Genomic DNA, 21,016 nt, shown 5'->3' with positions numbered 1-21,016 from the left:
CCCAAATTTTGTATCTTTAACAAGAATATTAAATTACTGGTGAAACACATAAAGAAGCAGATGGATGAAACCCTGAAAATATATCAGAAAGGAAAAAGCTAACATTTTAGCACTGACGATGTTCTGTTATTTTGTATGATCTTATGTTTTACCTCCTTTCTCTTTCTCTGTTTTTAATTTTTTTCTAAATTTTGTATTACTTTTACAATGGAGAAAATGTAGCTAACTAATTAAAATATAAATGTTGAATAGTACCTTTGGATTTAGACATTCGCCTACATTAATTCTGATTGGTGTTTTATTCATCTGAGTTGATTCTAATAATGCATTTATTTCTTTCATCTCTCTGATGTATTTGTGAGCTTCAGAATAATTTATCTTTGACCTCAGAGCCTTCAAGCTATTTATGTATTTACTCCTCTTGTAGGGGAACTGGAGTCTGTGATAAATTGTAAGATTCTTTCACTTCCAGGGTTTTCCTGGGTAGATGAGGCCATGTTTTGATTTATACTTTAATTTGGTAGGCAACAGTATGCCATTCAGTTTACTTTCTAATGTATATTTTTGCAAGTTCTCTTTTTTATACACTATAAAATGTATTTTTGCAAGTTAGCCACTAATGTCTGTGACTGAAATCTTTCAGTGTTGGCATCACTGATGCACACCAGTTAAAAGGCAAAGAAAACAGAAGATTATCTGAGTGGGGACTTGATGTAGGCGTGTGTGTGTGTGTGTGTGTGTGTGTGTGTGTGTGAGAGAGAGAGAGAGAGAGAGAGAGAGAGAGAGAGAGAGAGAGAGAAATGCACACATTCATTTTGAATGAGCTGTCTTCCTGAAAGTCATTTTCCCATTTTTCCCCCTCAGCAATTATAAAAACTGCCCTTCCCAACATGGACAGAGAAGCCAAGGAGGAATACCTGGTTGTTATTCAAGCCAAAGATATGGGTGGACACTCTGGTGGCCTGTCTGGGACCACAACACTTACAGTGACCCTTACCGACGTAAATGACAATCCTCCGAAATTTGCCCAAAGTAAGTTTGTTCCCTACACTGGGTGAATATCTAATTACAATGTTTTCGTATTAATTTATTTTCTAATTTTTAGCAATATCCAAAAACTTGACAGCAATCATTGAATGTTTATTATATGCAAGGTATGCCAATGTGTGTGTGTCTGTGTGTATACACACACATATACACATACACACACACATAGATATGAAACAACCAACTCTCCTCTCATTTTGGTAATAAATATATTCTCATTTTACAGATTTTAAAGAAGTTGAGAAAATTTCCAAATATTTAGGGTATAGTAAATAGTGTAGCTAAGAGTTAGAACCAGTCAGTTACAGAACATCTGACTGCAAGAATTGTGCTTAGTTCTCCATTCCCTGGTACCTCCCCTTGTGAACTTGAGAGAGTAATTACAATGCACCTCAGATAGTGCTCTATCAATAGTCCCACTTTGTTGTATAAGAGGAACCACATCTGTAGTGCCTTAGGAGGGAAAAGCAGATAGGCCGTGTACGGTATACTGCCCGCAAAAATAAACACTCTTTCCTGTGACTTCCTGTGGCTCCTTCAGCCATCAGTGATCACTGATCCTACTCATCCTTACTAAAGCCAGGCATCTGGCATTCGAGGCAGCCACCATCCATGAATCAGGGAGACAATCATTGTTTTCCAATTTTATGTACACTCACAGAACCGTTTCTTTTTTTTTTCTTTAGTTTTTAAATTTTTAATTTATTTTGAGAGAGAGAGATTGAGCATGAGCAGGGGAAGGTCAGAGAGAGGGGAAGAGAGGGAATCCCAAGCAGGCTCCATGCTGCCCGATGCAATGTGGGGCTGGGTGTCATGAAGCCGTGAGTTCATGACCTGAGCCAAAATCAAGAGTCAGATGCTTAAGCAACTGAATCACCCAGGTGCTCCACAGAACCATTTTCTTGTGAGCACTTATCCAAATACTCTGACAAACTGCATTGTGAAGACCTTTTGATGTGGAGACTCTTGAGTTGAGACATGAGTGATGACTAGGAATTAGCTGGAACAAGATGAAACTAGGGAAGTGGGGGTGTGGTCATGGCAATGGGAGGAAGAGGATATCCCAAAGTCCTGTGAAAGAAGGGTATATGGCCCTAGGTGAGAATTAAAAGAATCTTATAATAGGGGCCCCATGATAGCTCAGTCGGTTGAGCATCTGACTCTTGATTTTTGTTCAAGTCATTATCTCATGGTTCATGAGATTGAGCTCTGTGAAGGGGTCTATATTAATAGTGAAGAGCCTGCTTGGGATTCTCTCTCTCCCTCTCTCTCTGCCCCTCCCCACTGTCTTTCACAGTAAATAAATAACCTTACAAAAATCCTACTACAGTTGGAACACAGAGTCTAAAGAGTTAGGTTAGGCAAGAGTTAGCCATACTTGGATTTGGAGGCCATTCTGAGTATCATGATCTTTATTCTAAGATCTCTGGGAAGCCATTAAAAGGTTTTACATTATAGGTAAAGTAATAGAATTGGAATCCAGGGAAATAAGAGAAAATGAAATCTGGCCTCCTTCCAATGTGTTCTCCACACTGCAGCCACTTGAAGGGTGTGCATAAGCATTCATGTGAAAAGTGATGGCAGAGCTAGCAAGCCAGGGTGGTCTCTGTGGAACTGGAGAAAGGTGTATAGGTGTGACAGATACTTAAGAGGTAATGATAACAAAACTTTAAGGATATGTTGTATTCTCAGTTGAAGAAGTGAGTTTTCACATTTTTGCAATAAGGGATTACATGCATGCTGGTGCTATTTGCTATGGTAGGGAATACCATAGGAGAACCTGTTGTGGTTTTTTTTAGGAGAATTTTTTAAAGTTTATTTATTTTTTAAAAGAGAGAGAGAACGTGAGCAAGCATGAGCAGGGGAGGGGCAGAGACAGAAGGAGAGAGAGAGAGAATCCCAAGCAGGCTCCACACTGTCAGCCTCTAGAGCCTGATGTGGAGGTCAATCTCACAAACTGTGAGATCATGACCTGAACCACAGCCAGGAGTTGGGTGCTCAATCAGCTGAGCCAACCAGGTGCCACTGAACAGAGAGAAGAGCAGGGAGAGGGATGAAGAGGGAGGTAGGGGGAGAGGGAGAGAGACAGATGGGGGGGGGTGTTGAAAATGATACATTTAAGGTATTTTTGAGAATTTACCTGCAGAAAAAAAATCAAAGGTAAAAACAGAAAGGATGAATTTTCATTAGGAATTTCAGCATTTTCACTTCTGGCTATGCATAAATCTGATAACAATGCAACCCTTTTTAACCAAATTATTGAAATGGAGAATACCATCTCTCCTATCCTTTCCCCAGCTCTCTTCTTTCCTTTTCAGTTGCCATTATAGTTAAGGATCTAATATGCAACTCTTCTTTCTCAGAAAATGATTGTTTCAATTCAGCAGTGGCAGGTGAGTTTCAAAAGTGTTCCCTTTCTTAGCAGTAATAACTATTAACTATGATCACACTAATAGAGATGAGTGAGCAGAATAGGAGTGGATAAATGTTCCATTTGATTGGCTTCCCAAAGCTCCCTGATGTAGGACTAGCAGCAAGGTGAAGCCCCTTGCTGGCTTATTGCCTTAACAAGCGTACCTAGAGGGATCATCTCAAACCTTAACTGGAATATAAAGTTTGAAGGAAATGGAATCATTACAGTAATTATGAGAGAATTGGGAGGCTTGTATTGGATGTGTGGATTTTCAGTGCCTACCTTATGGCAAAACTATTTGGAAAACATTTTTGTTCCCCAGTCCCATAATTTCATGATTCGAGGAGACATTTTTATTTCATCATTAAATAAAAGTGTGCTAGTGCTAGAAGAAAACCTTACCCATCATAGGAAATAATCTTGTTAGATTGGGTAGAATGAGCCTAGTTTATCCAAGGGACTCAGTGATTGAGTTCCAACTAGAATTGGGTAATGTTCTCTAGATTTAATTTTTCCTTTTGTTTTATAGCTCATCGAATATTTATTTATTCCCTTGTTTTGGTTCCAGCGGGACTAAAACTTCCTGATTGCCTTGACTTTGGGTTCCCCACAAACAGGCATTGAGACAGGAATTTGATTAGAAGTAGTTTATCTTGGAGATGATCCCAAGAAACGCCATTGGGGAAGTGAGGATGTGTGCGAGAGAAGGATAGAGAGCCAATAATGTGCATTACCAAGCCGGCTACGACTGTGGGGGAACTGCAGCTTTATCCCATCGGGAAACTCTGCAACACTGTAAATAGACAAAAGAAAAGAAATAGCTCAAGGTTACCCTACCAGAAAGGGGAGGAGCCTGGGATTCTATATCCTAAGTTGTGTGAGTCTTTGAGGGCTGCTTCTGAGAGGGCATTAATTTTCTGGTAGTTAAGGCCTGACAGGCAGTGGGCAAAATGGGTTGTGAAGGCCAGAAAAAAAGCCTCAGGCAAGAAATGCGGGAGTTGGCAGTTAGATGTGGGGCCAGTGTGTACTGAAGTGGTAATGGCCAGGGATTATGGTCTCTTCCCTCTACCAATGAAATGAGTGACACCAATACAACAACTAAAGTGATTTGAGTAAAAATGGGACTGCTACCACTAATCAGACACGTTTTACTGGCCCCACAGGAGAATGAACATACACTATGATTGTATTTTGCCTAGAGAGTCTTGGAAGTAGGATTTGTGGTCTTCAGAGCAATGAGGACTTTAGTAATAGGAGGACTGTTTCATGTGTCTGAACAGCTTGCTGCAGGGCACAGCAGAAGTTTAGTAATTGGATGTTATCAAAAATGGTCTACAGGTCTGTAAATATAAAGGTAACTTCAAAAGTGACTTTCAGTGTGTTACACATTACATCTTTCTGTGCTGAAATTAGCGTAATATTTTATGTTGGGCAACAATGAATATCCCCATGGGCAGCTGGTGTGATTATACAGCAAATTGGAAAGAACATTCACATAGACTCCCTCATATCCTGATGTAAATTTGCTCCAAATATATGCTTGGTAAACATACAGTTGAATAAGTTTTATATCTCAGAAGAGTCTCGAAGAGGGATCACTTCTTCTTCTGGGAACTCTTTGACTCATTTAAAAGATTGTACATTTCGCAGCAAAATGGATATTTTTCTCTTTTCCATCACTGTCCTGTTAATATCCGTAGGTGTGCTCAGAACAAAGAAAGTACCCAATAAATATTTGCTGAATAGGTCAGTAAATGAATGGAAGTTGTGCAGTGCTCAGTGTCTTGTTTTGTTTTGTTTTTTCCTAAGGTCTGTATCACTTCTCAGTACCAGAAGATGTGGTTCTTGGCACTGCGATAGGAAGGGTAAAGGCCAACGATCAAGATATTGGTGAAAATGCACAGTCATCCTATGACATCATTGATGGAGATGGAACAGCGCTCTTTGAAATCACTTCTGATGCCCAGGCCCAGGATGGTATTATAAGGCTAAGAAAGGTAAGCTAAGGAAGATTTTGTTCGTCTTCCAAAGACGTCTTTGAAACTTGAGTTTTGAAGTTGACAGGGGTTGAGCGGACTTCCTGACATAATCTTAGGCTTGGTAGAGGTTTAGCTTCTTCAGCTGTGAAAAAGCAGAGTCCTTTTTGCACCTCATAACCTTGGCCCCAGTTTCCCTTTCAGCTAACTGGGGGGCAACCAGTTACCATGGTGGTGTTGGTAGCATCCCATCTCGCCCATTATTTCCCCTCATCTATGTCTCAGTGTTCTTCCCTAAGCCAAAGGAATTGGCTCACTTCCTTTGCAGAGCACCCTTGTCACAAAGGGAAGTCAACACTCAAAAGGTCACCCTCAAGCAATGAAGGACATAGATTGGTAGACAGTTCTTATTCATTGAAGACATTATTCTGAGGCATATTGTCTATGGTTCTTAAGAGGATTCCCAGTAGGAAAAAGATTCAGGTGCCCAGAGTGGTGGCAAGTTCAGTGGCCTTTAATCCTTCCCTATAGAAATCTCCCCATTTCCACACTCCTGCTTCCTGGAATATCTGCACAAAATATATTGAAGATTCCCAAGTTTTTATTGCAGGCTCTACTTTCAGAGAAACTCAAGGACAGACAGAACAGTCAGCCTGAGTTGTTCTGGTCAGCTCTAGCACTAGAAGGGCAGGGCCAACCCTCCTACCATTGGTTACTCCAAACCATGCATCAAAGGTCCAAGCATTATGGTAAACGAAGCTCCTCTTGGCCTTGCTTCTGGGTGTGGGGCTACCACGAGAGAAAGAAACATCTAGATGAGTAGTACAGATAATGTATGGCTATTGTATCTGCATTTGCCAGCAGCCATTTCTTTTGTGATAGATGTGAAAAATTCTGTACAGTAGCTTCTGAATTTATTTATCATCATGACACCTGCATTCATAAAAAAATATGTAGAATGCATTTCATTATCTTATGGGCATGGACCTTTGCAAGGGAAAATATCCTTTTATCCTCATCATGAGTATTTTTTTCAATACTGTTTTTCGAATCTTTTTCACAAAACAGTACAAATTAATTTTAATTAGATGAGTGTGTTCATGAATAAGAATATAAATGGCAGAGCACACTGTTGGGAGCCTGTCTTGATCAGCATTATATTCATGTGACTCCAAGCTTACTATCTAATTCTCTCCATCATGTTACACAAGAACGTGATTCCAACGGCCATGCTCTAAAAATCCCCCCTTGGAGAGATAGTAAGATTATGAACCTGGAGTTTCCTGGACATACTTTTTCTACAAAATCAATGAATTTTTTTAAATTAATTTCAAGCAAAAAAAAAAAAAAAAAGGCTGCATTTATTTAAACTCTGTTCGGAACAACACTAGCTTTCTACCTGGCTTGAGTTTAGGTTAAGAGTTGGAAAGTATTTAAAAACTCATGTTTAAAATAGAATACAGTATAATTATGCTTGAGTCAATTATTGAATAACCCAGAGCCACATTTTCTTTAGCTAATGATTCCTAATGTCATTTTTATTGTTATTATTAACTGCCATCCTTTGCTACCATAAGGTGCTTTTATAAACTGAAGCAGCCGTGTGTTATAGTTTTATTCACTGTTATTCATAAACGTGGAACTATATACTACATGTTTTGACACTGAGAAACCCGTGTATTTTCATGTAGAGAGCAATATGTAGGGAGTCATATTTCTACAATTTGTGGGTCTCCTGTTTGATAAGATCCTAAGGACACTAGGGATGTGTTTGGATACATTGTCATTATGTTGAACTAAGAAATAAACAGAACATAATCTGCTACACTTAACAGTGTTTGTGAGGAATTTGAAATTGCAAAATAGTTACAGTAGGGGTGATTGGCAAATTTTTGCAAATGCTGATGTTGAATCGTCTATTCGTGGCTACGTGTGCCTAGGAATTTCAGAATAGACAGGGAAGTGACTATATGCCTTGTTTACTAGAAAATATTTCCCCCAAAAGCCGAGTCCCATTAGAACTGAATTCAAGTAGAAAGATCGACCCCAATTTTGAAATAAAGATACATCTTTAAGCTTATACAGGAGTTCTGAAAGAGTTCCCTAATGCCAGTTTGTCTTCTGATTTATTTTTTTAAAAATCTGCATTGCAGATTGTGAAGAATTGCACCTCACACCTAAATTGTCTCTCTGAACTTTGACAGACGTTTATTCATGAAATCTGAAATATTACGAGTTGACAAGAATTGCAATGTAAGGAATCTGACACAGATTGGCTTCTGAGTATTTAGGGGAACTAAATATTTTACCTAACTCTCTTCACCTAGGTCATTAGCTGAAGTCGTAGGGGCTTTTAAGGAATGAGATATTAATATGTCAGAAGTATTGTCAGTAATGGAGCAGTGAGGTAATTTCAAATTGCTTTTAAGTGGTTGGTGGAGGCACAGCCAGACCTAGTTATCTATATATATACTGCTCTCGCCCTTCCTTCTTCTAAATATAAACCCTGATAAATATGTATCTGCATACATATTTCTTTATATGCCCACCTGCTTCAGAGCCCAGAACTTATAATAGAGACCTTCTAAGAATACCCTAAAAAATAATAAACCTCAATTTAGCCACATGATCAGTAGAGCAGCGGTGATTTTAGAAGCGAAATCAGAAAACACTCTTTGTTGGGATTAGTGCTAAATTATGCTTTATAATGTCTCCTTGGACTAAACAATGATTATTTCTAGTTCTTTACATTTCACACACTGTTGCAGAAATGATAAAATATTCTTCCCAGATAGAGATTGTGTTCGATGCTGCCTTATCTCCTACCAGCAGAGGCCCGATTAACTGGCTGATTGGTATTCAGGTCGTGCCACCACTAGTAAAATTTTATTATGACTCTGAAGTGAAATTTTGATGGCACAATTCATGACTGTGAATATTTTGTGAATTCCAAGTGAAATGAGCAAAACAAAACAAAACAATAGGAGATTAGATTCACTGAGCTTGTATAATAAACAGATATCAATAAATGCCTGTAAAATTTACAGGTTGAATCTGAGGGAATGGAGAGTGATCCCATTAAGGCTCGCAAATGGGCTTAAATGCACATAACTATCATCCATCAGCATTATACTCATTTGTTCTTGCTGCTGTGGTCATTAGCGGGAAACATTCATCTTTGTCATTTCTTAACAGCCTCTGGACTTTGAGACCAAAAAATCCTATACGCTGAAGGTAGAGGCAGCCAATGTCCATATTGACCCACGTTTCAGCGGCAGGGGGCCCTTTAAAGACACGGCGACAGTCAAAATTGTTGTTGAGGATGCTGACGAGCCTCCTGTCTTCTCTTCACCTACTTACCTCCTCGAAGTTCATGAAAATGCTGCTCTAAACTCCGTGATTGGGCAAGTGACTGCTCGTGACCCTGATATCACCTCTAGTCCTATAAGGTATTCCTTTTATAATTTTTTTTAATGTTTATTTTTGAGACAAAGAGAGAAAGGGTGTGAGCTGGGGAGGGACAGAGAGAGAGAGAGAGGGAGACACAGAATCCGAAGCAGGATCCAGCATCTGAGCTGTCAGCACAGAGCCCGATGCAGGGCTCGGACTCACAAGGGGTGAGATCATGACCTGAGCGGAAGTCGGATGCTTAACCGACTGAGCCACCCAGGCGCCCCAGGTATTTCCTTTTTAAAAGGCATAGGGGCTACATCAAAGGACAAGCACATCGGTACAGAATGCAATTATGTGTACATTCTTTGTGGCTGCCTTTGGTAATTAGCTCACGTGGCTGAGGGATTTTGGTCAGCACAATGTCTGCATATGTGTGTGCACGTACGTGCCCAGGCACACATGTTCACACACACCTACTAAGAGCTACATGCAATAGCCAGAGCCAGGAATATCAAGATGAATGAAGCCATTGCAGCTTTCAGAGAACTCAGTGAAAATACAAAATTGCATTTTTTTTTCTAGTATTGGGCAAGTATTGCTGGTTTGTCTTCTTTCTCTTCTGACAGTTACAGTGAACTATATATATAAGAACTTGAGAGACATGAGACCACTGCCTCATTCAGTTCATTAAGAGGCCCTTATCTTATTTGTGTCATTAGTGTTTGGCTTTCAAATTACCTTCTTATCACTTCATGGGCATTTCTGATAGGTCAGCATATCTGGATCGGCCCCTTTTAGACAAAATCTTTTTTTGCCATTAAACAAAAAAAAATCTTTTGTTTGTATTTTCCCTGCTCAGAATTTTTTCCCAAGATGAAACAATTCGTTTGTTTTTTAATGTTTATTTATTTTTGGAAGAGAGAGCGAGAGCGAGAGGGAGAGAGAGAGATAGAGACAGACAGAGAGACCATGAGTGAGGGAGGAGCAGAGAGAAAGGGAGACACAGCATCGGAAGTAGGCTCCAGGCTCTGAGCTGTCAGCACAGAGCCCGACGAGGGGCTCGAACCTACAAACCGTGAGATCATGACCTGAGCTGAAGAGTTTAACCAACTGAGCCACCCAGGTGCCCCGAGATGAAACAATTCTTTAGTAAAGTTTTTCTGCTTTTTTTAGAAATGAGGCTCAATTCCATTTTTTTTGTTATTGTTGTTGAACTGTGTACATCTTTTCTCTTTTGCCATTCATCTACATGACACTACAGGTGCTGAAGCTACATAACATGAGCACTGAAAATCTATAACATGTAAACTGCCTAATGATGTGCTTGAGTATAGATTTCAGATATTGTCTTAGAAAGCTTGTTGGAAGAGAGAGAGAGAGAAAGAGAGGGGGAGGGAGAGACAAGCAGGGAGAGAGGGAGAGGTGGGGAGAGGGAGGAATACAGTCTTAAAGAATTGTCCTCTTAATCTGGGAGTTAGAGGTCAGTTCATCCCATCTCATTGAATGGATATATGTTCAACTAGTTTAATCACAGAAACTCTGGATAATTGAGCTTTCTGCAAGTTTTATCTGTTCACTTTTTTTTATGTATTAAATTTCCATTGCTCACAAGGGCACTGAAACTGTGAGGCTACAAGTGAAACTCACAGAATAGTCAGTGCCCCAAATAGTTTGGGCAAAAAATAATTCTTTTCAGATCCAGAAAAGCTGGTTTTAATACAAGCCACTTCAGAACTCAGGATAATGAAGAGGGTTTCCCAAAAGGATACAAAAAAAGAAAGAAAATTCCCTCAAAAGAGCCCAATCTCTGAGAAGATAAAATCCCACCTGGGGATTTGAAAAATGGTCAGGTGTCCATTCTCAGTTCTGAAGAAGTTCAACAAGCTATAGCCATACAGGATGTCCATAGTTGCCTAAGAGAATTGTATCTCTCAACGGGCCAAGTGTTGAAAACAAGGGAAAAATGTATCCCGAGAAATAAATGTGCATGGTCATTCATTTTCTGACTACATATTGAAGTTACGAAATGGCTCTGTATTGCGATGCCAATATATAAATACTGGCTATATTTGTTAAATATTCTGTCCTGTTTCATGTTTTTACTACTTTCCCTCCGAAAGAACACAGAAAGGAGCAGTTTCCTCTTGCCTCACATCTCCAACATGACACAGAATGAAGGGAGAACTGAATGATGGGGCCCGTTTTAACCCTTGATTTTACATGATTTCTAAGCTTTTTAGCAAGGAACATACAAGGGCTCAGGAGTATGCCAAGTCAGGGGCCCTTACAGACAAGGGGGTTTCAGATATTGGGGCAATCACATATAAACCCCAAACATGGAATCCATAGTGGCAGTGGGAACACACTTCCAATGCAGAGATATGCTCTTAATCGGCTAGGAGAAGGTCTGAAGTACTGTTCATGCCACAGTGACAGGAACCTCAAATTGGCAGAACTGATTAAAAATCCATGTTTATGGTTGCCCACATATTTTTGCACATTCTGTTATCTATCCATATACTGATGCAAACGTGGAGATTTACTGATACCAACTCCTGGTTCCCAGGGAATCAAATGATGATTATCACTGTAGTTAACTGTTACTGTTATTGCTGTTGTTATTTTTATTATTACTACTGCTTTGAAAGGCAGGTGTAGAGGAAGCTTGAAGCTGGTTAGCAACAACTGTCTGGTTTAGAAGTGTTTTGTTTTCAGGCAAGCTAACATGTTACCTGGAGAGATGGACAGATAAGATACCGCCTGATGACACTGACATCTGTGCCTCTGATAGATTTCAGGCAAGCACTTATTCCTTGGCATCTATGGTACCACCCAAAGAAGGGGAGAATACTGTTTCAAAGCATTTTACAACAGGGCTTTGATGAGTGATTCAGAAGGCAAGCCCCCCTCAGTGTGCATGGAGGTGGATTGGATGCATGGGATGGGAACGTAAGAATCATCAACTGCATTTTTCAGCACTTCTTCTGCTTTTCTGTACTTGTTCCCCTACCCCCCCCCCCCCCCGCCCATTTCATTGCATTATGGAGAGCGGCTCTCCTCTCTCTTTGCACAATTGGTTAATTTGAGTAGAAAATTAAATTTTCTGACTAGCCAGAGCAATGCATGGTTCCTTCTGAGTCTAGCAGACAGATTTAGACCCATTTAACCTTTTTAAACAGAACTAGAGGACATGGATATTCAGGGAATTACTGAGTGACAAATAGCTATGCATTATTGTCTCTTTAGAACTGTTGTATTTTATATGCTGACAAGAAGGTACCCATCTTTTAGAGGAATGTTTACTTTGACATGCAGTAAGAAAGAGGCCTTTTTATGGCATTTGCTGTGTTTAAAAACTCAGTTGTTTATTGGTTGGTCAACTTCCCCTAAGACTCAGCTTCTTTCTAGAGCACATCATCAAGTTGGAAATATCATGTATTTTAAAATTCTTATACCTAAATCTGTACTTTTTTTTAATTTATTTTTTTAATTTAAATCCAAATTAGTTAACATATAGTTTAATAATGATTTCAGGAATAGAATTTAGTGTTTCATCGCTTACATGTAACACCCAGTGCTCATCCCAGCAAGTGCCCTCCTTAATGCCCATTGCCCATTTAGCCCATCCCCTGACCCAACACCCTACCAACAACCCTCAAGTTCTCTGTATTTAAGAGTCTCTGTGGTTTGTCTCCCTCTATATTTTTATCTTATTTTTGTTTCCCTTCGTCTATCTTCATCTGTTGTGTTTTTTAACTTCCACATATGAATGCAATCATGATATTTGTGTTTCTCTCACTGACTTATTTTTCTTAGCATAATATACTCTAGTTCCATCCACATTGTTGCAAATGGCAATATTCTTGATCTTTGATCTTTGAGTACAATTCCATTCAATGTATATACCACATCTTCTTTATCCATTAATCAGTCTATTTGGGCTCTTTCCATACTTTGGCTATTGTCAACAGTGCTGCTATAAACATTGGGGTGCATGTGCCCCTTCAAATCAGCATTTTTTTTTTATTCTTTGGATAAATACCTAGTAGTGCAGTTGCTGGGTCATAGAGTAGTTCTAGTTTTAATTTTTTTTAGAGTTTATTTTTAAGAGAGACAGAACATGAGCAGAGGAGGGGCAGAGGGAGAGAAGGAGACACAGAATCTGAAGCAGGCTCCAGGCTCTGAGCTGTCAGCACAGAGCCTGACATGGGGCTCGAACTTGGGAACGGCCAGATCATGGCCAAGGCCAAAGTCAGATGCTTAACCAACTGAGCCACACAGGTGCCCCACTAGTTTTAATTTTTTGAGGAACATCCATACTGTTTTCCAGAGTGGCTGCACCAGTACCTAAACCTGTGTCTGTAACTACATTTGTATCTGTATCTTTGTCTATGCCCTTTCAGGGGAAAGTAGACAGTGGCATGGAGGGTCTTACCTTGTCCCTGCCAGGAACATTAATTAAATACTTGCTATTCTTTTCAATACTGAATGTCTCTGAGTAATATTGAATGAAGTCGGGTAAATTATTTATATTTAAAAAGGTGATACATTTTGAGCTTACATTTTGAGCAATCCTATCATTGCTACTTCCTCCAGCAGCTGGTCTCTGGAATTCTCTTAGACTCAGTTTCCTCATATGTATTTTGGGTTAATATCATGTCCCTCACAGGGTAACTGAAATAATTAAGTTATTAAATTTAAAAAATATAGTAGCTACTAGCATTGCCAGTTAATAAAGCCACCATCAATTTCATGTCCTAAACACAAATTAAAAATCCAGTATTCGCGCTCTTGGGTGGCTCAGTCGGTTAAGCGTCTGACTTCAGCTCATGTCATGGTCTCATGGTTAGTGAGTTGGAGACCCTCACTGGGGTCTGCACTAACACACAGAGCTTGCTTCAGATCCTCTGTCTCCCTTTCTGTCTTCCCCTGTCCCCCATGTGTGCCTGCTCTCTCTCTCTCTCTCTCTCTCTCTCTCAAGAATAAACATTTTTTTTTTAACTCTGGTACTTATGTAAGCAGAGTTTCCTCTACAAATGGTTGCTTCACTGTGCAGAATTACCTGTTTTTCCTTTAACAGTTAGCTGCTAAATAGTCTAACCTCAGTTAGTGTAAAACGCCCCTGCTACTGCAGTGAGTATTGTTACTGGTGAGTGCTTAATATGTGACAAGGATGTGCTAAGTATACTCATTTCATTCCCTAACACCTCTGTGATAGAACATATATTCTCATTATCGCAAACTGATGAGGAAACTGCAGATAAAAAGCCTCAATTGCTGAGTATCACACAAATACTATAGTGGAACCATGAAGCATACCTGGGTTTTCCTGACAACGCAGTGCCTATCCTCTGTCCCTCTGTCTCACTCTATCCCTGAGATCTCTGTGACTTCACCCATGTCTCTGCCTGCTGGAACAGCCAAGCAGGACCAATTTTAATTGAAATAATAAACTGTGCATTCTCTAAATGGCCTCATTCCATTCAGGATGCATACCAACAAGGAAGGAAGATAGACCAGGTCTGTGGCATTAATCAGAGCATGGGTGAATGCTCTTTGCTCCTCAGCCCTACCCCTTTGTATGAGTTTTGTTACTGTTGGCTGTAAACACAATCGTGATGATGGAGGTAAAAGAAGAAATGATGTTCTAACAATAACATAAATGAAACATGGTGTAAGTTACTATTATGTACCAATTCACTTTAATTCTCACAAAAGTTGCTATAAAGTCATCGGTGTGATTCTAGTTTTATGGAGAAGGAAGCTGAGTCTCTGAAAAAGTTCCCTGTGTGTGTGTTAGGGATTGCAGGACCAGGATTTAAACCTAAATTTATTCTTACCATTGACTACTATGTCTGTGCATGCTTCTGGCGTCTTTCATGAGGAGTAGGCTGATGACATCTCATATTTACTGAGTCCATACTTAGTCACAGACACTCTGAAATGCTGTTATGTGCAGTAAACTGTTTATGTAAGGTAAAAATTCTTAGCACCGGGTAGGTGTGAAATTCTAAGTCAGTGCCTTCATGTAAACCCTCTATGGTTCGTTTTTCCCTTTAAATACATTTATGAGAAGTGTGTTTTTGATGTTACCACTGTGTTGTGGTGACATGTGTCTGGGTTGTTAGTAGTTGCTTCCTGTTTCTTTCAGAGCCTTCACCTTGGGTAAGATTACATGAACTGCTTAAATTAGAAGTAGGGATAATGGCCATTCAGCAGGCAGAGTAGACGGACACCTGATCATGGTAGGCACAGTGCTCTGTTGTCACAAGTCCTCTCCTGAAAGTAAGTGCCCACTCAACACAAGAGATTACATTTTTAGTTCCTACTTGTACTTGGGCATTTTTATAATTCACTGTCGTTATCCAGCTTGCTGTTAATGAGCTCTTTTCCTGAAAACACTCCTTACAATCCTGATGCCCAGTGATGCAAAAGTGGAAATATTTCATTCAGTAGAGAACCTGGCATTAATTTGGAGAGTAGACTGTACTGATTGACTCCTCAGTCTTGCAATAACTTCCATTTTAGGGAAGGACCTATTTTTTGTTTGTTTTTATTTATTATTATTACTATTATTTTTTTGGTGATAAGAACGCTTTACATGATTTCTGTCTTTTAACAGATTTTTAAGTGCACAATACAGTATTGTTAACTGTAAGTACAGTATTGTAGAGCTTATCTCCAGAATTTATTCATCCTGTGTAACTGAAAGTTTATATCCATTAATTAGAGGCTCCCCATTTCTCCCTTCCGCCAGCCCCTGGCAACCACCATTTGATGCTTCTATGAATTTGACTATTTCGGATTGTCTCCCATAAGTGGAATCAGGCGGTACTTAATGTTTCTGTCATTAGCTTATTTCACTTAGCATAATGGCCTCCATGTTCACCTATGACATGGCATATTACACAATTTCCTTTCTTGTTTTCAATGTTTATTTATTCTTGAGAGAGACAGAGAGAGGGAATGAGAGAGTGCTTGAGGGAGGAGGGGCAGAGATAGAGAGGGAGACACAGAATCCGAAGCAGGCTCCAGGCTCTGAGCGGTCAGCACAGAGCCCGATGTGGGGCTTGAACCCACGAATGGTGAGATGATGACCCGATCCAAAGTCGGATGCCCAACCGACTGAGCCACCCAGTCACCCCCACACAATTTCCTTTTTTAAGGCTGAATATTACTCCGTTCTATCAACATGCCATGTTTTCTTTATTCATTCATCTGTTGATGGTCATTTAGGTTGTTTCTATATCTTGGTTATTATAAAGAGTGCTACAGTGAACATAGGATACTAATATCTTTTAAGATCCTGGTTTCAATTGTTTTGGACAAATGCCCAGAAGTGAGATTGCTGGATCATATGGTAATTCTATTTAAATTATTTTTTAAAACTCCCATACTGTTTTCCATAGAGGCTGCACTTCTTTGCATTCTAACCACCTGTGTGCAAGGATCTAGTGCAAGGACCGAGTTTTCTTAAAATAATTAAAATTTGGCCATTTCATTCCTGCACACTCTTAGCCAGATAAAAGCTTGATTGTGTCCCAAATCAAAAATACCAACCCTTCCAAATCATTGTTCCATAACAAATCTCACTATACTTGCTAATTCAACTAATACTACTTAATTCATCTATTAAGTCATATTTTCATTTAGTCAGATAGTCATTTATCCATTCAGTCACACTCAGACTATATATACATTTTCGTATACATATACGTACGTGTATATATATGTGTCATATACAGAATTTATTTATTTTACTAGGGGATTTCTGTAAAGACAGAGCCCCTGCCCCATGGACCTTATTCTGTAGTAGGGAGGCTGGCTAAATAGCCATGAAAAACCCAACTTTCACATTTATCTAATTAGATACATGTTTTCTAAAAATGATGAATAAGGGTGGATTCTGGAATGTTAGGGTCACATGAAGGAAGAAGTGTCCTCATTTCATAATGGATTTGAATAGAAACAGCCATATACATCCAATGATGCTAAAGTGGAAATATCTCACACTGTAGAAAACCCTATATTAATTTGAATGTTTTTTTTTTTTTCTTTTATCCTCTCTCTCTCTCTGTAAAGAAATGCTTTGGGTAAAAAAGGAATCCTTTTTTCTCCTTAGAGGAGTAATAAATAATATGTGATGCAGAGACCTTAGAATCCTGGGACCAGCAGTACCAGATAATATTATTTATTAAAGCAGTTAGAGCAACCAGTGGAGCAATTAGAGGCAAAAAGCTGAAAACTTGTAGATGGAATTTTTGATACTCAAAATGCATGCGAGAAAATGTTAAAATGGTTTCTTTAGGCATAATAACAAAAGCTAGAATGAAATTAAGCAGTGAGAAAGAAACAGTTGGAGTTCACCGAAATATAATAACTGATTCATAACTAAGGGGTTTATTTCATTATAAGTGGCTCTAAATAGCATCTTCACTTGCAGTTGGCTCAAAATTGCATCTTCCTATAAATTTTCCATATAGAGGCTGCAAACCAGTGTTTAGCAAAACATGTTTTATAATAGAAAAGTACCTGTATGCCTGTTAAACTTGAAAAATAGACATACACTGCCTTTCTCTGACAACAGCATCTCCCTACCTGTGCCCTAAGGGACACTATCGGGATCAAAGACATTGTGGCCACATTGATTTGAACTCAAGTTCCTTTGCACTAGGATTCCACAGGTATGTTAATTAGCCAAAGCGCATTGCACTTTTTAAGAAGGAGAAAATGTAAGCAGCGCACATTCAGTCTTTGAACTTTGTGTAGTTTTGCAGAATATCCAGAGCATATGATGGAAGACAGGACCCTGAAGCTCCTGTACTGGTCTGTGCTCTAGATTCTAATGCACTGAGCATTGCGAGTTTCATGATACTTATCCTTCTGGGTGTAACAGGCAGTTTATTTTCTTATGACTGTATGAGTCTCCCTCCTCCCAAGAGCTGCCCTTTTTTTTTTTCTTTAGGACCTACTTAAAGGAGGACTCATGACTTTTAGCGAATACTTTTACTCTATTACCGTAGGCCTGCAGTCAATAAACTATAACCTGTGTGCTAAATCTGGTCTACCACCTTTTTTTGAAGTTTTATTAGAACACAACCACCCTTATTCTTTTATGCCCTATGACTGCAGAGTTGAGTAGCTGTGACAGAGATAGTATGGCCAGCAGAGCCTAAAATACTTACTTTACAGAATTTTTTTTTTTTTTTTTTTTTTTTGCCAAACCCTACCCTGGACTGATAGCAGTTTGGATTTTCATCAGTAATTTGGACAGTTGGCTCCTGTATAATTCTGGGATCTTACTCTGTCTCAGAAAGTCCCTAAAGATAAAATACATACATATATATATATACACATATATATATATATACACATGTATATATATATACATGTAAAAAATTATATATATATACATACATATACATGTATATGTATATGTATATGTATATGTATGTATATATATATAATTTTTTTAAACCTGTAGCAGCCAAAGAAATTCTTTATGTTAGACTATGTGATAGGAGTTGACTTTGTCCATTTTTGTCTGAGAGCCCTCGGGACATTGGTTCTCATGGGATCCATGGCAGTGTATTCTCGTGTTGACTCTGCCAGAAATGACTAGTTTTGTTTAGTGTAGCTTTGGAGCCGATCCCCATAACTACCATACAAGCTGTGAAAGGGCATCCTGAGAAATGGTGTGATGCTTACCTGCTTGGAGTGGGGAATTTACTTGTTTTTTGCATGAGTTTATTAAAAAAATAGATTTTTTTCCTCCATTCTCCAGACCTCAGTAGTAAGTATAATATAGGGTTTTTAGAAGTGTGACTGGTGACTGCCTTAGCCAAACACTGGTGTCTTCATTTCAGTGTCTTGGTAAATTCTCTGATTTCAGCAGTATTTTTCTGTCTAAAAGCATGAAATCCCCTAAAGAGAGAAATTAACTTGTAATAGACTTGCTACTATAGTGTGCTAACAGACTCTAACATGTATTCTCCAATATGAGACTAGATAGTCACCAAGTGATACTGGAAATAGTCTGTGGATCTTTATTCGTGACTATTTAGCATATTAGTATAGTGCCCTTCACATGTATCTCATTCACACTTCATTACGTTAACTCTATGAGTGACATGTATCCTATTTCCATTAAACAACTTGTTGCAAGTTGTTTTCCCTGGGAGTAGATGCATTGGAAGTACAAGATGTTTATTAGGGATCAGCACCTGTGAATGGAACGAGACAAAAGCAGGATAAGCAGGGGAGAAATCGAATGGCATTGCAGTCCTGGCAAAAGACCCAATCCAGTGGGTCTTTCTGGGATGAGTGTTAACCATCAGAGAAATGCATCATCCCTCTGCTTGTGTCATCTCCAGATGAACTCTGGAGTGTAGGTTCTCTGCAAAGGATCCAGATTCTAAGGAGTGGATAGCTGAAGGGTGTCTACTGACCCCTCCCCACACAGCCCAGGCTTCCTTCCTCGAAGGGATATCTGCACAGCATATCTTCATGTCAACCGTGGATAAGAGCACTAAACATCTTTATTCATGAAGTAATTTGACTAAATTCATACTGCTAGCCATGTAGCTCCCAAATCCATGTTGCCACCACACTACAGTGTCTTCCTTTAGGCAAATGTGTATTTGTTCTGCATTTTGAGATGCAAACACCAAAGTGGCAGATTGGTTAGCTGAAATGTTATCGGTGTAGTATGGCAATAGTTATCCAAAACTATGAAGCTGCATGTATGTATAAAATATTTTATAAAATATGAGTGATATAAGTGGTAAAAATAGCTTAAGAATCTAGAGACAGGAAAAAAAATTGGAAAATGCTGATCTTGGGTTTAAAAAGTTTGTGTTTTTTTGTTTTTGTTTTTGTTTTCTGATGGGTGAAGTCTTTGTCTTCTCTAGGGAACAAATTTGATAATAATGTTTATATTCTGAGAGAAACAAAGATGCCTGTGTAGGCTGAGCAATGTTATCTAATATTGTTACTCTCATAAAGCAAAATAAATCCTCTATTTTGCATCCCAACAAAGGGAGATTGACATGCTTATCTGATGTTCAAATATTTATGGGAGTCATTTCAACCAAGCCTTTAGTTTTCCTTATATTTCTACATTCTGATTTGACACAAGGTATTATACAACCTTGCTTTTGATAAAGGACAATCAGATTTGACTTAGTGTTGCAGAGGGAAACATAATATTGCATATTTTAGAAGAGAACACGTTAAAAATGGAGAAATGTCATTTCCATCCATCTATCAAAAGTTTATTGGTTCTATTCTATGTGTCTGGAGCCAGCTTGCTGCGGAGCAGAGTGGTTCAAGTTGAAGTGCCTTCCAAATGGGCTTCTAGATTCAAATCAAGTTTTGGGATAGTCTGCTGAGAGGTGTAGCTTCACAGTAAATAAGATTTAGGAAAGTCCTTAAGAAGGATCAGAGTTAGGGAAAATATATTTAATGGTGCGAAAGACAGCAATAGATCTAAATGTCCCTGTGAAGACAATAGGACAGAGCAGGTATGGAAAGGGAGCAGGCCCCAAAGTATGGGGAAGTGTGGGAGATATGCTCACTGGAAAAAGAAGAAGCCTGTCTAGATCACCTGTATTAAATATCACATGCATGATATTGGGCTTTGCGCTTGCTTAAATGTACAAGATTAAGTTAGACAATGCGGGCTGGCATTGTGCTTAAAGATGGGTATTTTTAGTGGAAAATATTTTTCCCCCTAGACAAATTACATCTGCCTGACACTGGAATAGTGTGCTTATATTAGTACTATTGTATATCACATAGGTAAACATGCTATTGCAATGTAAATTCATTTCCAGCCCTTAAGATTTAACAGGCCACATCTTGTCCACCTATTAATACCTATCATTTAGCATAAATCCTTAGCATTTATTAAATGATCCAGAATTTACTAAATGTCTAATTAAAATTCCAATATATATACAATTTTATGCATTAAAAACACCTGCTTTAATATAGTTAATATTTAAAATATATTTGTATTATTTCTTGGGTATGCATGTTTTTAATAAATACTTTTTTCTTTCGTACAGTAAGTGATTTTGACCAAAATTGGACAGATATATAATCATCCTTATAGGTTTCCGACATTTAATGTCAGATACTATGGTCAGGATTTTATACTTACTATCTCAGTAACTTTATGACCGAG

At 38.8% G+C, this 21,016-nt stretch overlaps 1 protein-coding gene across 7 annotated transcripts in view; it reads left to right on the top strand.

The window, feature by feature from the left end:
- Nucleotides 1–21,016, top strand: part of LOC121045392 (cadherin-8) — a 367,139-nt gene that overhangs the window by 194,087 nt on the left and 152,036 nt on the right. For all 7 annotated transcript variants that reach the window (XM_040498191.1, XM_040498196.1, XM_040498192.1 and 4 more), the window contains 3 exons: nucleotides 865–1,032; nucleotides 5,270–5,457; nucleotides 8,632–8,885. In XM_040498191.1, coding sequence (XP_040354125.1) covers nucleotides 865–1,032; nucleotides 5,270–5,457; nucleotides 8,632–8,885 — 610 coding nt within the window. The remainder of the gene's footprint in view (nucleotides 1–864; nucleotides 1,033–5,269; nucleotides 5,458–8,631; nucleotides 8,886–21,016) is intronic.

This window comes from Herpailurus yagouaroundi, unplaced genomic scaffold (genome assembly GCF_014898765.1).
Source record: "Herpailurus yagouaroundi ecotype Mexico unplaced genomic scaffold, PumYag 190, whole genome shotgun sequence".
In the NCBI taxonomy this organism is placed as follows: domain Eukaryota; kingdom Metazoa; phylum Chordata; class Mammalia; order Carnivora; family Felidae; genus Herpailurus; species Herpailurus yagouaroundi.
The sequence above is the reverse complement of the archived record's forward strand: the minus strand, read 5'-3'. Positions and strand labels throughout refer to the sequence as shown.